Source organism: Apostichopus japonicus, chromosome 21 (assembly GCF_037975245.1).
Source record: "Apostichopus japonicus isolate 1M-3 chromosome 21, ASM3797524v1, whole genome shotgun sequence".
NCBI classification, from domain to species: domain Eukaryota; kingdom Metazoa; phylum Echinodermata; class Holothuroidea; order Aspidochirotida; family Stichopodidae; genus Apostichopus; species Apostichopus japonicus.
The window spans coordinates 13,022,458-13,044,116 of NC_092581.1; the positions used below are offsets into that span (position 1 = coordinate 13,022,458).

At 36.7% G+C, this 21,659-nt stretch overlaps 1 protein-coding gene across 1 annotated transcript in view; it reads left to right on the plus strand.

Annotated features, from left to right (window-relative positions):
- Positions 1–1,450: 1,450 nt before the first annotated feature.
- The window catches only part of LOC139962806 (D-beta-hydroxybutyrate dehydrogenase, mitochondrial-like), a 50,103-nt gene continuing 29,894 nt past the window's right edge, over positions 1,451–21,659 (plus strand). The window contains exon 1 of the mRNA XM_071963150.1: positions 1,451–1,919. Coding sequence (XP_071819251.1) covers positions 1,565–1,919 — 355 coding nt within the window. The 5' untranslated portion in view covers positions 1,451–1,564. The remainder of the gene's footprint in view (positions 1,920–21,659) is intronic.

Below are 21,659 nucleotides of genomic sequence, written 5' to 3' on the forward strand. Positions count from 1 at the left end.
TGTCAGACTATTCAACTGACATAGTTTATTATAGAGAGCAAACTTCTTCAGACTTAACGACTATTGTTGATGAAATCTGCAAAAAGTGCAAAGTTGCATGTGATAACTTTATATTCGAAATTATCGCATGTAACAAAATGATAATTATCATAATAATAATAAATTATGTATAACTCAGAATATCTTGAGAGAAGTATACAAAATGGTTCGAATCGACGAAAGTTTGTGAATTGACAAACTTTAGCACGTAAGCGTTAACATTTTTTGGTCTGCAGTTTAAACCCACTTTTTGACGTCATCACCGCTTGAACTCTAGCAGGTATATACAGGTATATCTATATATATTGTGGTTAAAACTGTAAATACCTCTGGATTATTTTAACGTCTAATTCGTGGTTACATTGACATACTCCTCTTTTAGCATGCATGTCTGTACTGTATGTGGTGAATCTTCTTCTTTTCATTTTTTTTAAAATTTTATTATTATTATTATTTTTTTTATCGACATGCTTGTCAGGTTTTTACTGTTATGTATAAAATACCTGTGTGCGTGATTAAGAAGCACTATGAGGGTAGGATTGATTTAAGGCAAAATAGATTCAGACCATAAAATAGAGAGACGAAATTATCCTATCTTATATTTACGGAGGAAGGTCTGGATATTATCAACGATATTTTATTCTATATGGAAGCTTCTTTTTCTACAGAAACAGACAAGAAGTAGTTTCTCTGACTTTTCAGTCTTATCCAAGTCTTATGTAAAGTAATCGTGTCAATTTGTGTTTTTGGTCCGTCGTTAATATATGCAAAATGGACACATGGCATGATTTTTGCTGCACATGTGCAAAGACAAATAGTATAGGAGGGAGAGATGGACAAAACAACATCTATATACCCTCAGTGTTAAAAATGAATTGCATGTTGTGTATGTATTAGCGTCGTTTAGCGAGGTTAACTGATGATGCCACCTAGTTCATGAAGATTGGAGTGCGGTTATTTACAGTCATTTTATATGTAAGGTAAATAGTCGGTATCATCAAAAATTATGTATCGGTATACCGAAAACGAAATACTGATCATATCGGTATGATCGGTATACGGTATCGGTATGGATATTAGTCTGATGTCAAGTCGGGCTATTCATTCACGTAGGACACGAGAGCGTGTTTTCTTCCTGCGTTATTTAGGAACAAATCCTCTCATGTGCTTCCCTTGAGAAAGTACATTTGTACGCGGAGGTTATACAGTATGTAAAAATGAAATTTTTCAATCTCTGAAACGTAAATTTAATCTCCCTACCCCCATCCCCATGCCCTGCCTCATCGCCCCTTCGCCTTATCCCTTCCCCTACCCCCTCGATCCCTCCCCTCGACATATCACGTTGTTAACATATTTCCATCTATCGGTCAGAAACTAACACTATGCTTTGTTTGTTTGTTATTATTTACAGCTTACTCCTACGGTATATACGCTTTGGTGGACCGGTACATTACGACATTCATTTTTTGTTGCTACCTCTGAATAATTATCATCCAGACACTTTTGATTCATTCTGGTTCTACCAATGACGCTCGTCGAGATGTTGTTCACATTATTAATGTACGGGATGGTGTTACTCCTAATCTACTGGGCTACCATGCGCTGGTACATAAGGCCACGCCGTCGACTCAGCGCGGAGGGTAAGGCGGTCTTGGTAACTGGTTGCGATTCGGGATTCGGTCACGGGATCGCCATCAGGTTAGATAAGCTTGGCTTTTACGTATACGCTGGCTGTCTCTTTCCGGAGGGTGAAGGGTCAAAGGTCTTACAACAGCAATGTTCAAAGCGCCTGCAGGTGATCAAGCTAGATGTTACGAAGCAAGACGAGGTAGACTTTGTCTACGAGATGATTAGCAAGAACTTGAAGGTGCTTGATATCGGTAAGTTTACGTCACTTTTCTCTTTTGTGTATTTGCTTCTGGTTTGCACATTATTCGATGATGTTGCGAACGGATTTTCTTTTCCAGTTATCGATACGAAACCGCTTCCAAATGTGATACTTTTGGCTACTTGACGTCGTGAAACGACTGCATCTGTAAGCAAATAATATTAATAATAATATTTGCTTTTTATATAGCGCTTCATACCAGTGATAGGTTTCAAGCGCTTTAAAGACATTATAGTTACCCCTGGTCAATGATAACCTGTCCCAGAGGCAATCCCTCCAGTCGGCAGCAATTATATACTGCGCCCAATGACACGTTACCTCACAGGTACCCATTAAACCCCTGGGTGGAGAGAGGCAAGTGAGATAAAGCATCTTGCCCAAGGACACAACGTAATGAACTAGACAGGAATCGAACCAGCAATCCTTGGATCACGAGTCCGAAGCCTTAGCCAATTAGCCACCACGCTCTCAAATCATGTTAATCATGTTAATTAGTAATTACTACTCCTGCAATTCACGTTCTCAAGATTAGTTTTAATTCCGAGGAGGAAGAGGAGGAGCTTCATAGGGTATTTTTGTTTGACCTGACCGACGGAACCATAAACGTCACGGTCCAAACGCAAACGGCTCACAGCAACTACCATCTCTATATATACGTCCACGCCCAACTCGCTCCACCCAATCGACCGCTCATATATACAGAACCAATTACATATATATAAACTAGTACACCACTACAGACCTTTTTGTTCAATCGCAGTTGTCAATTATACATCAATTTTACTTTGTCAACACCTCTCTATACTTTTGACATTCCTATTTTTCGAGGAAGATTAAATACTGTCCTATTGGTGTCGAGGGGTTTCATGATATGTCAACAACTGCATGTTCCTGCTGGATTTTTTTTTACCGACTTAACCTTTCTGACACTAGATCCCCAAAATAGAATTTTTTTTCTCGTTGCTGAAAAAAATGGAAGAAGACGAAATGAAAGATGGGCAAAAGGAGAGAACTTTCGTAACTTACGCAACTTACATAAAGTAAGATTGTCGTCTACTGGACATTATGCTGTGCTAGTTAGTTTATCGGTTACATGGGACGCCGTTAGGGACAGCTGGAATGTGATCAACTTGATCGACGGGTGCAGAGGGACCTATCAGCTAGTCACCTTCTTACTTTATCCCCGCCTTGTCCCCCTATCTTATAGCTCATTTTTATTTAATAACTGAGTTATATTAATAACCTCGCAAACCACTGATCGGAAAGACATAAATTACTCTCTCTTATAACAACCCCCCGTCGAGGCATGACCACGTTAATGCCTCTCATGGGATGAAAATTGAAAACTTCCGGTCGTACTTAATCTTAGTTCAATCCAAAAGGTATACAAGTGATATACTGATTTTGAATAGCCGTATCACAAACCATCCACTCAACAGTTTTTATTGCACTCAGCGATAAATTGCGTATTATCCGAGCCATATGGTGTAACCGAATCATGACTGATCTCCCCCGCTCCCCTCTCCCCCTCCTCTCCCCTGGACCCCTCCCACACGCCCTCCGCCCCATCCACGAAACCCGAACCCAACACATTTGAAAATTTTGAAGACATTAAAAACTCCGCAAGTAAACATTTTGATGAACTTCGTATGTGATATGTGGATCCATTGTAATAAGTGCAAGAGACACTATAGAATTTTGTAGAGGTCAAAGGTCATAAACAGCGTCATAGTAAGAAAACCTTGAAAGCATGTCCACATGAGTGCAATAACCCTTGTCGATCATGTTAATTCAGCAATGGTCAAATTTTTTAGATCTGTCTGCTTTGTAACTGAAGTATTCTCACGTGAAATGTGGCAATGAATCACTGAGCCATTTAGCCTTCTGGTTTTAAAAAGTTAGGCGTGCGATTATTAGGAAGGCGCTTGCATGAATATAAAATGGGTGTCCTTTATTTATATCTTGCATAAAAGTCTACATCCTGTTAAAGGCATAGATTTCATTCCGACAATATTCCAGGGACAGGTGCATTTTTTTTTCCTTCAAAGATAGGCCTATTGCAGATTCAAAGTAAAACCGACATAATTTTGGCCACGCTTTTTTAGTAACCGCATTTTCTACTCTATATTGTCCCTAAAATTTATAATAAATTCAAGTGTGTATAACAACGTATAGTAGTTTTTGCGGTACTTCGCCCAAGGAACGCCACTTGAGTTTACCATCTTTGCAAACACACCACTCGCTATATAAGGTGAAACACTACGCCATTTGGACAAGGAAAGTCTTTGCGCCAAAGTCAGAACCGCCTAGATATGCGAACACGTGTCGCTTGTGCTTAATTAACCTCCACGTGACCCTCAGCGCTGGCTTATTTTCTCCTCAAAGTTATCAACCATTTTTATCTACACCCTATGCCAGTTTCTCCCGATGGACAAGCGGGATCGATCATTCCACTATACTGGTTTGGCTAAAGCGTATATTTGTTTCGTATTTTAGAACCTATATTTTTGAGGTTAAGGACTTTAATTGAACTTGAACAATCGGTTTATACCAGGGAGATGTTTCAGGGACCTCCCCGGCTTCGGTTGCATGACCGGTCTTTATATATATATTATTTTCCTTTTTTTCTGATATTCGACTTGATGCCAAAAACAAACAAAAAGGAGAAGAAGAATATTTTTTTTTATGGCCAGTGAGATATTTAACCGAACTTCTCATTCGCCTTGGAAAAGTGACACCTTTCTGAAAGTGCCTTTCTGAAATATACCAAAGGTTACCAATACCATATAATATATGATTATCAAAACTGGTCAAAAGCGTGGGGCTATACATTTTTGTATGAGGGTAGGCAGTAACATTAAATTAGTACATAGATTGCGTATACTATAGTAAAACTCAGATTTGCAGTACTCGAGTCCTCACTCATGCTCGAGTCCTTATACGAGATATATTTACTCTGTACTCGTATACTCGGGACTCCGTACTCGTCGTACTCGGAGAAACCAAACTTCATGTACACGTTCCCATGCACGCCTCGGGACCAGTAAAATAGTATACTCATGCATACGGTACTCGTCCCTGGGATTCTGTACTCGGGACTGGTATTGGGTATTAGGATACTTACACGCCTATTAGCATGCACTCGTGGTTTTCCTTTGTACAACTCATACAGCTAGTCTGGTATATATAGATCTATAGAAAGATTGGTGGGCACATGCGTACATATGCACCGGCAAGACTCGGTAGTTTGTAAAGTTTCATTAAAACAAAATAAAGACGAAATTTATGAAAATGATGGGTTTGAATATTTTCGACTTACTTCTATGCAGGTCATGAATATATTATAAGAAATAGTGAAGTCAGTGTCTTATCGACAGACCTCCCCCCCCCCCCCCGCCCACTAAAAAAATAAAATAAATAAATAACAAATAATTATGTACCACGCAGTGTTCAATTACATATATAACTTAACCGTACACCACAGCGTATATAGATCAATATACCATACATCGTTTATCAGTTATTCGCGTTAATTTTAAGTTTGACGTCGGAAGGAAATGTTACAAAAATTTGCACATTTCGTTATTCTTCTACATCTGATGTACAGACTATTGCAAAGCACCAAAATCCTTAATGTAAACAAGGGTATATAGAATAAATATTAACCTACAATCAATTTATATATACTGGATAGATACTATGTATATTTTTGCTCCGGGAAGAGTGTCTTTTAGAATATCAGTACGGGCACCTTAAGAAGCCATATTATCGAGTTAAATTCCTCATTAGAATTGTGGACTTTATCCATTTCTGCCCTGGACAACGGTGACACAATAATCATCTCGTTATCATAGCTGTAGCAATAGTTGCCCATTAAAATGAAGAGAGTGGCTGTTTTAGTGTTTTATATACGTATAGTTGTGAAATCCACTTGTTTTAATTACGCTATATTCGCATATACGGTAAAAGGCCTATTTCCATGTAAGTGGTACCCGCTACTCTTACTTCAAGTGTCTATACTGTGACGTAAACAGACCCTTATGTAACGTATAAGCTTCCTTACCAATCTCTTCGGCACTGACAAACTTGGGACAGGTGTGCAGATGCCCTCCCGCTTGGCCGTCAAGGAATTGAGGTTACTTGAAAGTCCCAAGTGATTTGACAAGTAGAAAGTATCTAATATTTTATATAAATAGGTGTTCTAGTCTAAATTTAACTCCCATGTATACATTAAGTTTATGCCTGGTAACCTATATAAATTTAATATTTTATATATTTTTTTGCAACTATTCCACACTCTCAAATCATGCCTTTATTATATGTTAAAACTATAAGAGTATTCGGGGGAAAGAAAGAGGGGTGTAACTGGGGGGGGGGGGGGGCAACGGGACGTTGCTTAGGACCTTGATTCTCAGGTTAAAAGTTTAAGGGTCCCAAACGAATGAATGCCCCTCTTACGTAGTACCTATGTTCCTATATGTAGCTGACTCGCCGCAATTAGGGAACAGACATTCTCTCTGTAAATATCCACAATAATCTGTTATGTAATACAATATATCAGTGGTGGACTTCAACAGATGAGAAGGAACAGTATGTCGGCATATTTGAATCAGACTTTGAATCAGTATAGGACTCCCTTGGAAGGAGTAACGAGTAAAAGTAGGCTACAAGGCTTTACGCGCGATTACGAATACTAATTCAACACAGCACTAACAGGATCATCGAGGTCCAGGCCGGGCCCCGTCGAGACAATTATGTCACAGCTCCCCCCCCCCAATTTTATTTTACACTGTTCATATATTCCATATTTTTCCGGCCTTCTCCATATATCTAAATTGACCCCGGGCCAGAGGCTGTGTCCCCTGAACCCCTCCTTTGAGCACTAGTATCAATACTAGAAATCCCAAATTCCCCGAGAACGAGTACAAATCCACAAGGACGGGTACAAGCTGAGGTATGACAGGGGTACAACAAGTCCGGTTTGAATGTGGTAGCATATCAACAGATTATTGTACAAACGATGTAGTGCTCTAGTATAGGGCTAACGCAATGATTCGCCCATAAAGAGAGATTGCAACCTCTATAAGGCGTAAATATAGAATAACCAGCGTAGCGTATACTTTATATAGGGTTACCATCCGTAGGCCCGGCTTTGAGAACCAGCGCTCAATCTGGTTAGCCAAGCATGTACGCCCTATAGTTTTGTCTTTCGTACTGTTGTGTACCTATGTATGTACAAATGTCTATATATAAAGGCATTCCCTAAAGTTTTCTTTACAGTAGAAGATTTAGGTAGCCATTCCCCGTGTATCTTTATTTTTTTATTTTTTGTTGTTTGTATATATCGTGAACTTGAGTTTTGATCTTTAAGATCACATCGTTCACAAATTGTATGACGGATAGTTGGCAATGCTCCGACATGAATTGATATTTATCCTCTCTGTTTTGATCTACAAAGCTGTGTGAACTCATATATAATAACGACGTGTTTGTTGCTAGTATAAATTATCCCGAACGAATATTTGACCCCGATCCGGCAACGTCCCCATGCCGCATCTTTTATCGTAAACAAAACTGATAAGATAAAATGCTCGAGCATGATGCATTAGGGTTTGTACTTGACCACGTTTTAGTTGTTTACAGAAAAAAAATGTTTATGAAAAGCGTTTATGAACGTAAACAACTGTGAGGTACGCTGCAGCTAGATAATATCAAAATGGCTTGTATATCGAAGTGTAGGCCGACATGTCAACTGTATAGCCTAACACGCACACGGATATACTTACAATGTACTGGGAATCCTTTTGAAGATTTATGTTACATAAGACGTTCACACCAATATCGCTGCAGGTATGTTTACGCTATATATCACCTTTACTGATACTGTATTATCAGATGCGACAAGAACCCAGTTAGGCCCTATGGATGATTACGTCACCTCTTTCATTTTTTTCCATTTTATATGTTAATATGAAAATGAGAATACACAGTTCTTTATCACGTATTTTCCCAAGCCCCTCCGTGTTTTCCCGGGCTCCGTTATTGACGCCGGGCCCGGGCTTGTAGCTCCCGACCGTGCCCCCCCCCCCTCTCTCTCTCCCGCTCGTCGGACCAAGATGGCCTAACCACATGGTGCTATTATAACAGAAGTATCCTAGGATCTAGTGTGCATGTTGAATTTATCATAATTTATCGTGGAGGGTTCCCATCTTCTTACCAGCTGTTTCTGAGGAAATACAGATTCCTTCCCATGTCCAGATAACCTGTGTTGTGACGTCATGACGTGTTTAAATATAATTATACGCATCGTATACTGACCCGATTACAATACAATATGCTTCATTTGTATAGCCTTGCTGCGGATGGTTTTTCTTGGAATTATTCCTCTGCTTAAATTGTACGGTCTTGCCGATTAATCAATTTTGGACGACGCTGAGCTTGATATTATTAGAATATTTATACTCCACACAAGAGTTTAGGTTATGAAAATTATCATCATGGTTTTCCATATTTGAACACCTTACCGCGATGCTACCTTGGTCCATTATTATTTAGAGTCCGTTCCAATACGGTTCGATATTTAAAAATTTCGTATCAATTACAGTTGTTTAGCTTGAAAACTAGTCAGATCAGCCAATGAAGAACAAGTTATCAAACAGTTCAAATTCTCCATTTGTTTGGTTCTTTATGTGTGTTTGTGTTGTGTTTGAGTCTGTGTGTGTGCGTATATGAATACTGAATAATCATATTGAGAAATATTTCGTCGACGACGTTGTTATTTTTTAACTTAATTAAAATCACCCAAAACCCGCGAATTAACGTTTATTAGGTGACAAAAATTATGAGAAGTTATTTTGCTCTGATCAATCGTAGAAGTCGAAGGAGACGAGAAAGCATCTTCAATGTCTCGTGTACCGTGTAGACCATGCCCTTCATTAACCCTAATAATTGGTAAGGTTAGGTTGTTCACCTCTTACGTACAGTTTGATGATAAACGGGAAACGGCCGTATATATATATAGCTTCCTCCATGCCTTCTCCGTCCCTCTGATCTTTAAAAACCAGGATATTAATTCCTCAATCTGAATCTGTCTAATCATTGTCGATAAACATTTACACAGCTAATTTAAACCGATCTCGAACATTCGTAATTAGAAATTCTTTTAGGGATTCTTCCCCGTGTACGAAAATTTGTCGGCAGGAAGTCCAGCTCCACCATATATATGCATGCAGGCAACTGTAAGTTGTAATGGCTTACTTCCAAATATTTGAGTTCGTTCTCATGTATAACCTTTGATCATGTCAGGCCGGACAAGCTAAAAGGGTCCTGTTTGATTATTGTCAGCTTCCAAATCATTTTAGAGGGTGTATATATATGATTCAACTTGATGTTTGATTATCTTTGATATGGGGGGGGGGGGTGGGGGGTTGTAATGGGATCGTCTGCCCTATTTGGGTATTAGGAGTATGTAAGACAAGTAAAGGTTCATGTGGGTCGGTTCAACTTAGTTGTTTCAGGCAATGTGTGGGGATCAGATGCCTTGTTGAAGTTTAAAGCAGCTCTCTCTATAGCTCTCCCTGTGTCTGGTTGCGTTTTAATGAAATGTCGCACACAGAAATACACTTGAGTTGGAAGTGACGTTTAAAATCTTGAGACGGAAGCTACGTCACATTTTTTACCCAAAACAGAAAGAAGAAGAAAAAAGAACGGAAAACTTTCAACATTTAGCCCTTGACCCACAACACCTTAAGAACGGATGTAGCTACACGGTTGTAGTCGGATTTGCATATAAGAAACTTCATTTATTTAATACCCTTATTATTTAATAGTACGAGCTCGGGCATGTTATTTCAAATATTTGAAAGTGAAACAGTTGCGACATCACATGTATTGAATAATTTGAGTAAACAAAATTTCTGCATTTTTAAAAAATCGTTTGTTATTGCTTGTAGCCACACAAAGATCTCTCATATATTATGAAGGACGCGTATCCATATAGGTGGCCTATATATAATGTATGAATCTTACGTCCCTTGACGTCAGAATGATGGAAAAAATGGGGCTATATAGTTTCCCATACATGTATATAATGTAGACCGTAGCCCATTGCAATGAACAACAAAGTCAAAAGAAAGCCGAAAATAAGTTGGCATCCCGACCACAACGCGGTGGTGAGTATTTCATGTCTTTTGGTGCTACAAATCAATTGTGAATATTTTAAACCCAAGTGGACATTGTACGTCGCATCGATTTAACTCATTAAAACCTCGACGATTCCCATCTATCGTCTTCTAAATTTTGATTGGTTAAAATATCTTCCTTCGGGGCTAGTTGAAAAGTTATTCTTGGCCTCCGAACAACATAGCAGGCTGATAACTCAATCCATCCTTTGACAGAAGTTTGTCGCCGATATTACTATATCTCTCCCTAGCTCTCTCTCTGAGTTTTTTCTTATATATATATATATATATATATATATATAGGCTATATATATATATAGCATATATATAGCCTACATATATATACAGCCTATATATATATAGATATATATATATAGATAGATATATATATATATATATATAGCCTATATATATATAGCTTATATATATATATATATATATATATCGCCTATATAGATATATATCTATATATATATATATATATATATAGGCTATATATATATATAGATATAAATATATATATGGTCAATTCCATGATAAGGTCAACATCATACCAAAAAATATAAAATCATTGTACATTAAAATTGTATAAGTTTCCAATAAATAGAATACTTGTAGTTACTAAAAATAATTTGTCCACCCCCGAAACATCATTTGTTTGATTATGGGGTCTGTAATAACAAATGGTTCCCGTAGTAACTAAATTATGAAAAATACAGTGAAATTTCATTTTGTGCAGATTTGTACATATTAATCATAGGTATCATCAGTGTTTTGGACTAATTATATTTGCTATAGCATAGTGCTCACTTAATAGCTTCAATTTTTTTTCTACATCAAGGCATTAGACAATAGTGGTGAATTGAAAACACCCTCGATTTACTGTCACGCGAGTCACAAAATTTACTGTTTTTGTTTTTTTTCTCCTTGCCTGCACAATAGTTTTACTCCAAATAATGAATATCAAGTCTTCACATAGATACCAAAAGGATTACTGAATTTTCCTTTCCAGAAGATATTCAAATTTTGCGGAAAATCACCCTTTACGAATGTCACGCGAGTCACGTCACGCGAGTCACGTCAATTCAAGATAGTGTTTCTACCTATTAACTGTGTGTTGGACTAATTATATTTGCTATAGCATAGTGCTCACTTAATAGCTTCAATTTTATTTTGACATCAAGGCATTAGACAACAGTGGTAAATTGAAAACAGTAAACACCCTCGATTTATTGCCACGTGAGTCATAAAATTTACTGTTTTTGTTTTTTTTCTCCTTGCCTGCACAATAGTTTTACTCCAAATAATGAATATCACGTCTTCACATAGATACCAAAAGGATTACTGAATTTTCCTTTTCAGAAGATATTCAAATTTTGCAGAAAATCACCCTTTACGAATGTCACGCGAGTCACGTCACGCGAGTCACGTCAAATCAAGATAGTATTTCTACCTATTTACTGTGTGAAATTTACAGGGATGTTATATTTTGATGAATAAATCACTGATTAAAGATATCATATATGCATTCCCCTTTAATTAGGCAACTTGAATAATATGGGCACACATAATGCAACAAATTATGATAATTTCATTTGAAATATCAGAATTTAAAATCATGAATATTTATTCGCAATATAATGCCTATTTTATCACCACATTTGGAAAGTTAACACTTGTCATTGATTTTTTAGTAATATACAAAAACATAATCTATATTTGTATCTGGCAATGCCATGTGCTATGACTTGACAACCTTAAGGTTTTAACTGCTCAATCATTCCTAAAATCCTATAAGGGAATGTATCTTCTTAATTATTACACTTTTGGTTTATTCAAATATGACATGTGAGAATGGTAATTTGAATCACATTTTGATAGATCTCTTTCTTCTATAACTCTCAAATGAGTGACTTCAACAGACTAAATGTTGTTACAAATATTAATTGACAAGATATATTGCCTGAACAACTATACTACCCGTACAGTATTTTACCTACTGTCTGCAGTCATGAAGGTAACTCGGGGACATAATATCATCTGGACATTCCCAAGGGAAGTACCTTTTGGACACTTTCTAGACCAATGAATGTTATATTTCACTATGCAAGATCTATACCTTTGATTCACTACTGCATTTGGTCTAGAACTATCCGAAAAGTGAACTTGTCACGCGAGTCACGTTTTCTTGTCACGCGAGTCACAATACATCTTCATCGTTATTTGCATGCGTTACAACATTTTCTCAAAGTTGCATAGCAATTTAGGTAGAGGTGTTTTTCAACTTCAGTATGATTACAAAAAGTGATTGGAAATATTTTAATAAGACATAAGAAATCGAACATTTGTGTGTGCATTATGATTTTTGCTAATAGTATCTGTCACGCGAGTCACATTTAGTTTTTCGCCAATTTCACCCCCAATACTTGAGGTATAAATATTTTTTGTCCACTGTTGTAAGCAATAAGGCGTACCTTACTGACTACATGAATGCTTTTCTCCCAGGTAATTTCTTTATTTGTTTAATGATATCAAATAGAGAGGAATTTTAGTAAAAATGTCACGCGAGTCACCATGGAATTGACCATATATATATAGCCTATATATATATAGCCTATATATATATAGCCTATATATATAGCCTATATATATATAGCCTATATATATAGCCTATATATATAGCCTATATATATAGCCTATAGATATAAATATATATATATATAGCCTATATATATATAGCCTATATATATATATAGCCTATATATATATATAGCCTATATATATATATATAGCCTATATATATATATATATATATATATATATCTATATGGTCACGATATGTCCTGCTACGTCAACAAAGTTCATGCTTAAATTTTTTAGAAAATACGAATTTCGAGTTCAACTTTGCGCAAAAATGGTGCCACGAAACTTTCAAAATGGCGCCCAGATACGAAGTTAGTTCAGTCTTGTAGAGTTGACAAACTTATAGCATGTTGCTATGGTAACCAACTTAAATGAAATCATTACGTAAGAGAACAGTTATTGCTTCTCTAACAATTTTTTTTTTTGGCTTTTTGATATATGTTGCTTTAAAAGAGATATGCAGCGATGATACAATATTGAAAATATATAATAACTTATTTTATTTTAATGAAATGGCCACGATAGATTTATTAACCCCGAGGCTAATGGTTTTCCGTTTGACGCCTCGGTGATAAGGTTGGCCTAATTCACGCACTTCAAGATCTTTTTCTGAAGTCTAGCAATTTTCAAAGAAGATCGAAATCTCTTTTCTTTACTCGTTCGACTTAAGCGTTCTTTCCAACTAGGCATCTTAAGTAACTCGTTGGACATTTGTATAACAATATTATAACCGTTGTGGAACGTTCCCTTTGATATGAGTGTTTTATCAACATTAGAAATGGTACCGAGAAACGTATAATTCAATGTATAGGTTACCCCGCAGAGTACTGAAGTGGTGGCGTCATCGTTCACCGTTAAACAAATAAGGCACTAGCGTTGGCTATCGGATACACTTATCTATACGATGATTCAGTACCATCAGCCTTATGAGATACTTGACAAAAATCCTTCATGATTTCTCCTGAAAGAAAAATGTGATGTATTTCTCAAGTTAATTCCAAACAAGTATATGAATAAGAGACCAGCTCTGTAGTAAGGTTGTAACTATGTCAAAGGCCAGATATGAGGCAACTTATACTCGAACACGCGGTGTCGTAATACGTCCCACCCCTGACACCAGTTCTTTAATTACCCTTTATATGGGCTCGAACGTTTCACATAGAGACCTCTGTGATAACGATATTGCTTGGATGAATGAGTGTGTATAGACTTTGATTAATAATTTGCACCCAAGGAAAAACTGTAAGGGCAAGACATGCCACAAGTGAAAAGCGACCGCAGTGACGTATTACATCCCACCTCTGACACCATCAGTTGAATTCCGCCATGAGTAATTACCTCAAACATTGTATATAGTGGGTCGTGTCATGGAAAACAAGAAAAGTCGTGAGAAAAGAGAGTCCATTAAAGCTTACTTAATTTTTAGATATAAACGACATTTACTCAACGAACCATAAAAACATATTCATAGCTTTGTCAAACGTCATTTTAAAATCACAAGTTATTTGTCGTCGAAATTGCAGGCAAACATTTCAAAACATCCATAGAGATAACGGCCTACTTAATTTTGTTTTCCTTCTACAGTTTACCTGAGGAAATTGTTATGTACTTTAGGTATGGAATGAATTTCCCCGCATCAAGGTGACTCACTGTACAGGTACATTGTTAATTAAAATCAATACATTACATGCACGTCACTGACTAATAAAAAATAAAAATCACTTTTATGTTTTAGTTCTTTCAGACATTTTAACCGTTCCAATATACCTACGATGGAGAATCTTGAGCAAATATCGTTTCCGTCCAAGCTTCCGTTTCTTTCCTGTTGCCGATATTTTCCTCCCACTTTCAAATATCGATCCACACTTTTTAAAGCAGCAGATTAGAATTGCATTCGGTATTCCGCAATATTTGTGACATCGAACCGAAAATGTTACTTCGAATCAACTTTTAGGGCAAAATATTCGATGTTTCATTATAATATATTGATTAAATACCAGTAAAATGTCGATTAAAGCGTATTTCCCTTTCTATATTTACCGTCTGTATACCGCTAACATTTTCAAAGGATCTTGACAGCAAAGGACATAAATCCACGAATGCATGTCTTCTGCTTGTGTATAGTATTCTGAGGGGGGGGGGGAGATTCTACTAATCTATTAAAGTAAACTATGCCTTTTCACTGTAGTTCATGGCTCCCCTCCCACTCCGTTCCCCTCAACAGAACTTGTTTTGTCCCCCTTTAACCCCCCCCCCTTTGTTCCCCCCTTATGTCCCATACGGCTCTGATAAATGGATAAATCGGTTGCACCACATTTGATTGCTCGTGCAGGTGCATACCACAACAATACCGTGAACATGATAGGAACCAAGCACACCGTACATGTACATGCAGGTGTGATATAAAATTCACAGCATCACACTTATATAGGGCTTATCTGACCATTCGGTGGAACACAGTTGTCAGTCTGCACTCAATTGAAATGTGGCAGTTTTGGGAATATACCATGGGAAAATATTCTAGAGAATAGAGAAAAGATCAAAATTTTACAGTTTTATGCACCCAGTTTCTTCTTTTCAAAGGCGTTCATTTGGCCATGACATTTTTACCGTGAAATAACTGTTAACGTTATCAATACAACAATTGGTGAAACGCCCAGTCGTTAACTTTCATGATGTTTTCCCATGTGGAACCGATGACTAAGTTTCGGTTGGTCGGTTACCCTCGGTTAAACGCCATGAAAACTAACTGAAAAGTCGTAGCAAATGCATAATTATTGTATCCTTAATTTTATCTTTCAGAACATTTTTCAAAACTTAAGTTACGCAAAATAAATTTACGAAGTTAACCGTCTTAGTTTGATAAAATTGGACACATTAGGTAAAATATTGATCAAACTAATTAGATTCGTTTTAGATTCGTAATTGTTTTTAAAGCACGGTTACCTGGTGATGTCAGATTGCAATCGGCAGACAAAATATCAATGGAATAAAGGATTGAAAATGTTAAAGCTTTAAAAGCTATATAGAAATTATACGCTTAACACCCCATCTCCTCTCCCTCTCTTAGTAAACCTCCTCTTGTCCCTCAAAAGAAAGAAAAAAGAGAGAGAAAAAAGAAAAGACAGTTGCCAGCCCTTTCATCTCCGCCTTCCATTTACTTCCCTTTCTTCTATCTAATAGTCTGTATGCTTTGTTCAATTGTCTGTCTGTCTATCTGTCTACCTGTCTGTCTGTCTGTCTACCTGTCTGTCTGTCTGTCTCTTTTATATGTATCTTTCTGTCTGTTTTCCGTTTTAATTTGCCTCTTGAAGAAGATCCTGCTATATGATCTATATAATCGCCAGCCTCTCCCCAGCCTCTAATCGTCAGCCTCTAACTTTAATATATAGTAGCGATCGTAAATTATGAAGTTTGCTTTTAACAATCGGTGTATACGTACATGACAGAAAGAAAGAAAAAAAAGTGTTGTTTCTTTGAAATTTTGAAAACAATCCCATGTAACCCACCTCGAACCCCTCAGTTGTAATGAAATCCATCGATTTATTTACGAGGTGTAATTTAATGGCGTGCTCCAATTTATAGGTCATACAATATTTCGCATCGTTAATTCCTTGTTTTCGGACGATATACAGTGGCATATACCTGTCGAAATGAGTGAATTCGGTAGTTCAACGGAAAACCGTGAAAGTATTAAAATGGCAACCCCATGCATGATACTTCTTCCATGGTTAAAACCTATTCTCCAAATTAAAAATGCATTGAGCTGGGTGTGTGTGTACCCAGGAGCTATTTATAAGTAAGCCTATATATCTATATCTAGTCGGTGATCTCGTATTTCTGTCGCCCCATTTGGATTGTTAGCAAACATTGTCATTATTAAATGGTTGCCATTTGGGATATTAGAAATAAATTGATATTTTCGCTTGGGAATAACGGTCATTGATCGCTTGAACGTTGTAGCTTTGAATATTAATCACTCTTAAATGAACTTGTATCGTGTAGGAGGTGCTATACTGGAGCATTTTAAAGGGGGGGGGGGATTATTGGAAGATATTTCTAGATGAAAGGGTGTAGATTGTAAAGTTTAATGCATTTCGGTGGTTTTGGATATTGTTTAAACGGTAAAGCACGTTTTTGCGCCTTATATGGTCAGAAAATTGCTCAATTTTTTGACCGTCTTTTATTTCCGAAAGGAGTTTAGATTATATAATAAGTTGTGATACATGCATAGAAGAACAAGCTTTATTTTTTTTTTGTGGTAAATTCATAAGAAGTCCTCCAGTTTTCTAACTTACTATGAAAATAATTACTACAAGAAAATAGTAACGCCTGTTGTTGTTATGCTAATAGATTTAAAATAACATATTTGTGACAGAATTAATCGTCAAGAATTATCAAAATAAAACGATTTGATCAAGTCCAAATTATTTTAAGAAAAGAAACAGGAAACAGACGAAACAAAAACATAAAGACTAGCGAAAAATACCATGTGATGCACAATGCCTATGACGTCACTCAAAAATGCGACATCAACAAATAAGTTCTGTTCTTTTGTTTATATCTCAGGAAGGAAACAATATAAGAAAGAGATGGAATTTTGAATTAATAACTTGAAACTTTGATTTTATATTCTCTGAATCACTGTCTATATACGATGTCGCAGTCTTACATAATTATAAACACGGAGCTCTCCTTTAAGTATAATATAGGTCTAATTCACGTGTCCTCGTTAGATTCGTGTCGATAAAGGTTCATTTCTTGTCAAGTGGTATACGTGAAGTCTTTTCGACACGGTTTTACTCAAATATTGATGCAAGGGATACGATGACATTTGACAGTCGCCGCTCGGTCGCTTTATTAAATTTGAATCTTTTTTAGCAACTCTCGTGTACAATACATCAAACAAACAGAAGGTTACCGTACTTTATGCAAGAATTTTTTATTTATATGAAACACACCTTCGTTATCATTTTGTTTTTACACTTCCATTCAAAGTTTCAAACACATGGAAAATTGCTCCAATCCTTATGTTATTTTCGAACCCTATAACGAGTAAGCCTTATTTAATATCATGTATAAACATAGTGATCTTTGTCATCAGAATTACTTCGCAGAATAATATGCACATTTGGGTATCGTGTGAAGAATCCTGCATGAAGTTGATGTTCTGAAAGCGCCAAAGAATTATCGGAACGTTACGTACAACCCTCTTCATAGCTTCGGTCTATTTTTCTTTTGATCAGTATGAGAAATCGTTATCACAAGGTCAGGTATAGAAGCCGAAGACGTAATAAAAGGTACGGTATAGCCTGCGTAGCATACTTAAGTTCCCTTCCGTCGGCCATAAGAAAACATGAGTGGTATTTAACAGTGGTGTTGGGCTACGCAGGCAACAGTAGACGATAGAAACGAGATCGGACAAAGCGATTGGAAAAAAGTAGTAAGGTTTGATTAACGCTCCATTGAAATGAACATAGGCTAATCTGAGCTATATATGTATATACTGAGACTTTGAAAAGTCGGTCTTAAAAATGTGCGTGAAAGTTTTCGACAGATTATACGGACCAATCAGCAATGGAAAGGACTTCCCAAACAAAGGAGTGAATGGTGGTGAAATATCAGAATATCATGTTGTCAGAAATCGTCAAAATATTACGAATATATTGATGGACTGATCTGCTGTTCTGAATCACAATAAATATTACACTTGCATCAGGAATTCGGATTGGTCAGGCTATAAGCAGTCTTTTTATTTGAGTACCACTCCACCCCTCCCTCCTAGTAATGTCATTAGCGTTGTACAAGCAAAGCAGTGCACAAAAACAAGTTGAATTCAGACCCAAGCCTGAGGAAAGTGAGTTCCCGAACGCCTGTTGCTGAATTTCAGCAGTGCTTACCAGAAAGTTGGTCAGGCTTATTAAAACTGGAAAACCGGTACACATCTAGTAAGCACTTTGGCCCAAATTTGCTTACCAGATTTTTTGTCGCGAATTTCCAACCCTGGTCATGAGGGGGCAACAGCCCCGGGAACCAGGGTCAATCATGGAGCCCGGGGAAATATGGGGTAAAAAAATCATGTATTTTCATTTTAATATGATATGTTAGGAAAAATAAAAATAAATTAAAAGTGGCTCCGGGAGTCCGGGGACATATCTAATTGTCCCGACCTGGCTTGCGATTCCACTGGAGTTTTTTAATATTTTTTGTTATGTTATCTGTATAACAATTGAATATACTCTATATAGCTATGTTGCAAATCAGAGATGTTGAGGCAACCCAAACCATCCATCTGCCCATTCAAACTACGTGCAGCTTTCTTATGTTACAAGAAGAGTTGATTATTAGATCATGTAAATATATGTTGAACCTCCCTCTACAAAGGAGCAAACTTAATCTAAGCATTCTGGCGGAAATGTCATTCAATCCATTCATGACATTATTTACATTTGTTCATTTGCGGTTTATGTACCCTACACATGGACTCGGAAGCCAACAATGCTGATGTCATTGATGTATATGCACGTTGGCAACTAATGGTCTATTTACCCTTCTTTTTCACCCTCGTGTTTTGAACTTGGATTTTTACTTTGCAATGCTACCCTGATCCCCATCTCCCAACTCCAGCCGTAGCAAAGAGAAAGTGGCGAAGACAAAAAGTGCTAAAAACTTTTTTTTTCTGAATTCATTGTATACCTTTAAAGCTGAGCTTCATAAAGTAACATAACTGACCTTCCTACATCACGGCAATGACCAAAAAATGCAAATACTTTGCTAAATTCATCGCATTCGTTTAAAGCTGAGCTTCAGATACAAAAACATTTACCTACCCTCCTATATTTGCTATTTGACCATCAAAGTGCCTGCACTTCTTTCTTCAGTCCCCCCGTCCAGCTCACGTATGAGGCTTAATAAAGTCTGTCAACAAGAGTGCGTCTGAATATCCTAACTTAAATATAAACTTTCAAGATAGATGACAAAACATACTAAATCCCCATAAAGAATATTTCAAAATGGCCAAAGGATACCCTTTTCACTAAAAAAAAAATTAACAAAATGAAAATAAAAAAAATTAAAAATTAAAAAATTACTTAAGTTGAGCCTGGATACGAAAACCAAACGTCTCAACTGATTCACTCCTCACCTTCACTCCCCTTTACATTGAGACTGTAACCGTATGATCATGACAATGTTACGTCATTAATGTGAATCATGAGTCCCTTGGAAAGCCTAGAATAGATCAATGTACACATGATTCATTGACGCAGCATGCATATACACCTTTAAGCTTTTTACGCGTCGCACGATTCTAAGCTTTACCTGTCCTATTGCACTTTTGGCTACTGTTCCCAGAAAGGTGACTGCACTTTTCGCCTACAGTTTGGGAATTTTTTTTTTTTCGTTTTAAATTTTAATATCTGTATAGTCCAGAGAGACGGGGTAAAACGTTGGAATTATTCTGTTATTGTGGGAGCAAAGCCTCTAGCTATATCCAAATTACCGTTTAGATTCATCAAGTAAATTAAACCGTCAGGAACAAGTCAGCTGTAACCAGGGAGTTTGCCACCTGATCAAAATTTCACGATTTAACGGCATGTACTTTGGTGGAAATGGTTTTCTCGAATACCACCTGAATATGCACGCCATGCGCAGTTTAGCCAGTCAGTCATGCAGTGGTCGAGATGGAAACAGACAGAGGGGTGGCTTTTCAAGGAAAGGGAGAAGAGAAAAAAAAAACTGGCTGTCACTTAAGAACTGATTATGTTTGTTTAATCTGGATGATGAATCCTATTTCTGTAAAAACGAAATTGAAATCAGTCAAGGTGAAATAAAGAACAGCTAGCCCACCAATTGCTGGAGGCTTCTTGAAAATGTAAAACAGTATAACGAAATAAACCTTTTGTATAAAAGACTAGGATAATTAAGATATATAGTCTTCCAAGAAAATAAAATGAATAATGTTAAGCCAAATCGATTTATGATTTAATATATATCTATATGTCTGTAGTCAAGAGATTGAGAGATTGAGTGGATTTTTTTAAGTCATTATACTATACTCCATTACACCCTACTTTGATTTCAAACTTTTATCCTTTTTTTTCAAAGTGTGAATTTGTTAATTAATTCCTTTTGTAACTTGAAGGGATATTGCTGCGGTGAAAGTATCTTGAAGTGAACATATTCCACACGTTGTTTCGTTGAAAATCCATCTCAATAAGTTATCAATAACGTGAGATACACGTTTGATTGGATGCAATCAATTTTGAACTAGTTAACCCTCATTTACCCTACTCCAGGAAAGTGGATGGTCTGTAATGTCATGCGCGTGGTTGTTCAAATATAATATTGTAATAAAAAAATCAAGACATTATCAGCTCAATTGCCCAAATGGAAATCATTCATGTAGCTGTTACCAGATGCATTACAAAAATATCATCGAATCTATTAAGAAAAAGGCTTTGGAATGTGGTTTGAACTAAAGGTGCAGAAAATATTCAGTGTTTTTGATTTTGCTAAGCAATCAACCTGATCCACTAATAAACCCCTCTAAATTTACCCGTCATGAGTTGATAAATTTTTCGATTTTTTTTTTCCGAACCAAAACATAGCTCACTTTCATCTCAAATAAGGAAAGAAAAATCGGAATTCGTGCAGTTTACAAATAATGAATATTTGCCATGTTTTCATCATTTCTTTTTTAACTCCAAATATTTTTCACATGCCCACTCGCATATATGCATAGCAGGCGTCCATGTTTGTGAAGGACATGTGCTCAGGAAACGCATTAAGCTGTTCATGGAAATGCATTCTCCTTAGGATAGGATATACTATATGTAGGCTATCTCGTAATGTTATATGTCTAACTGTGATAATAACGTGCAGTTTTAACAAGTTAAAGCCTGTTCCTT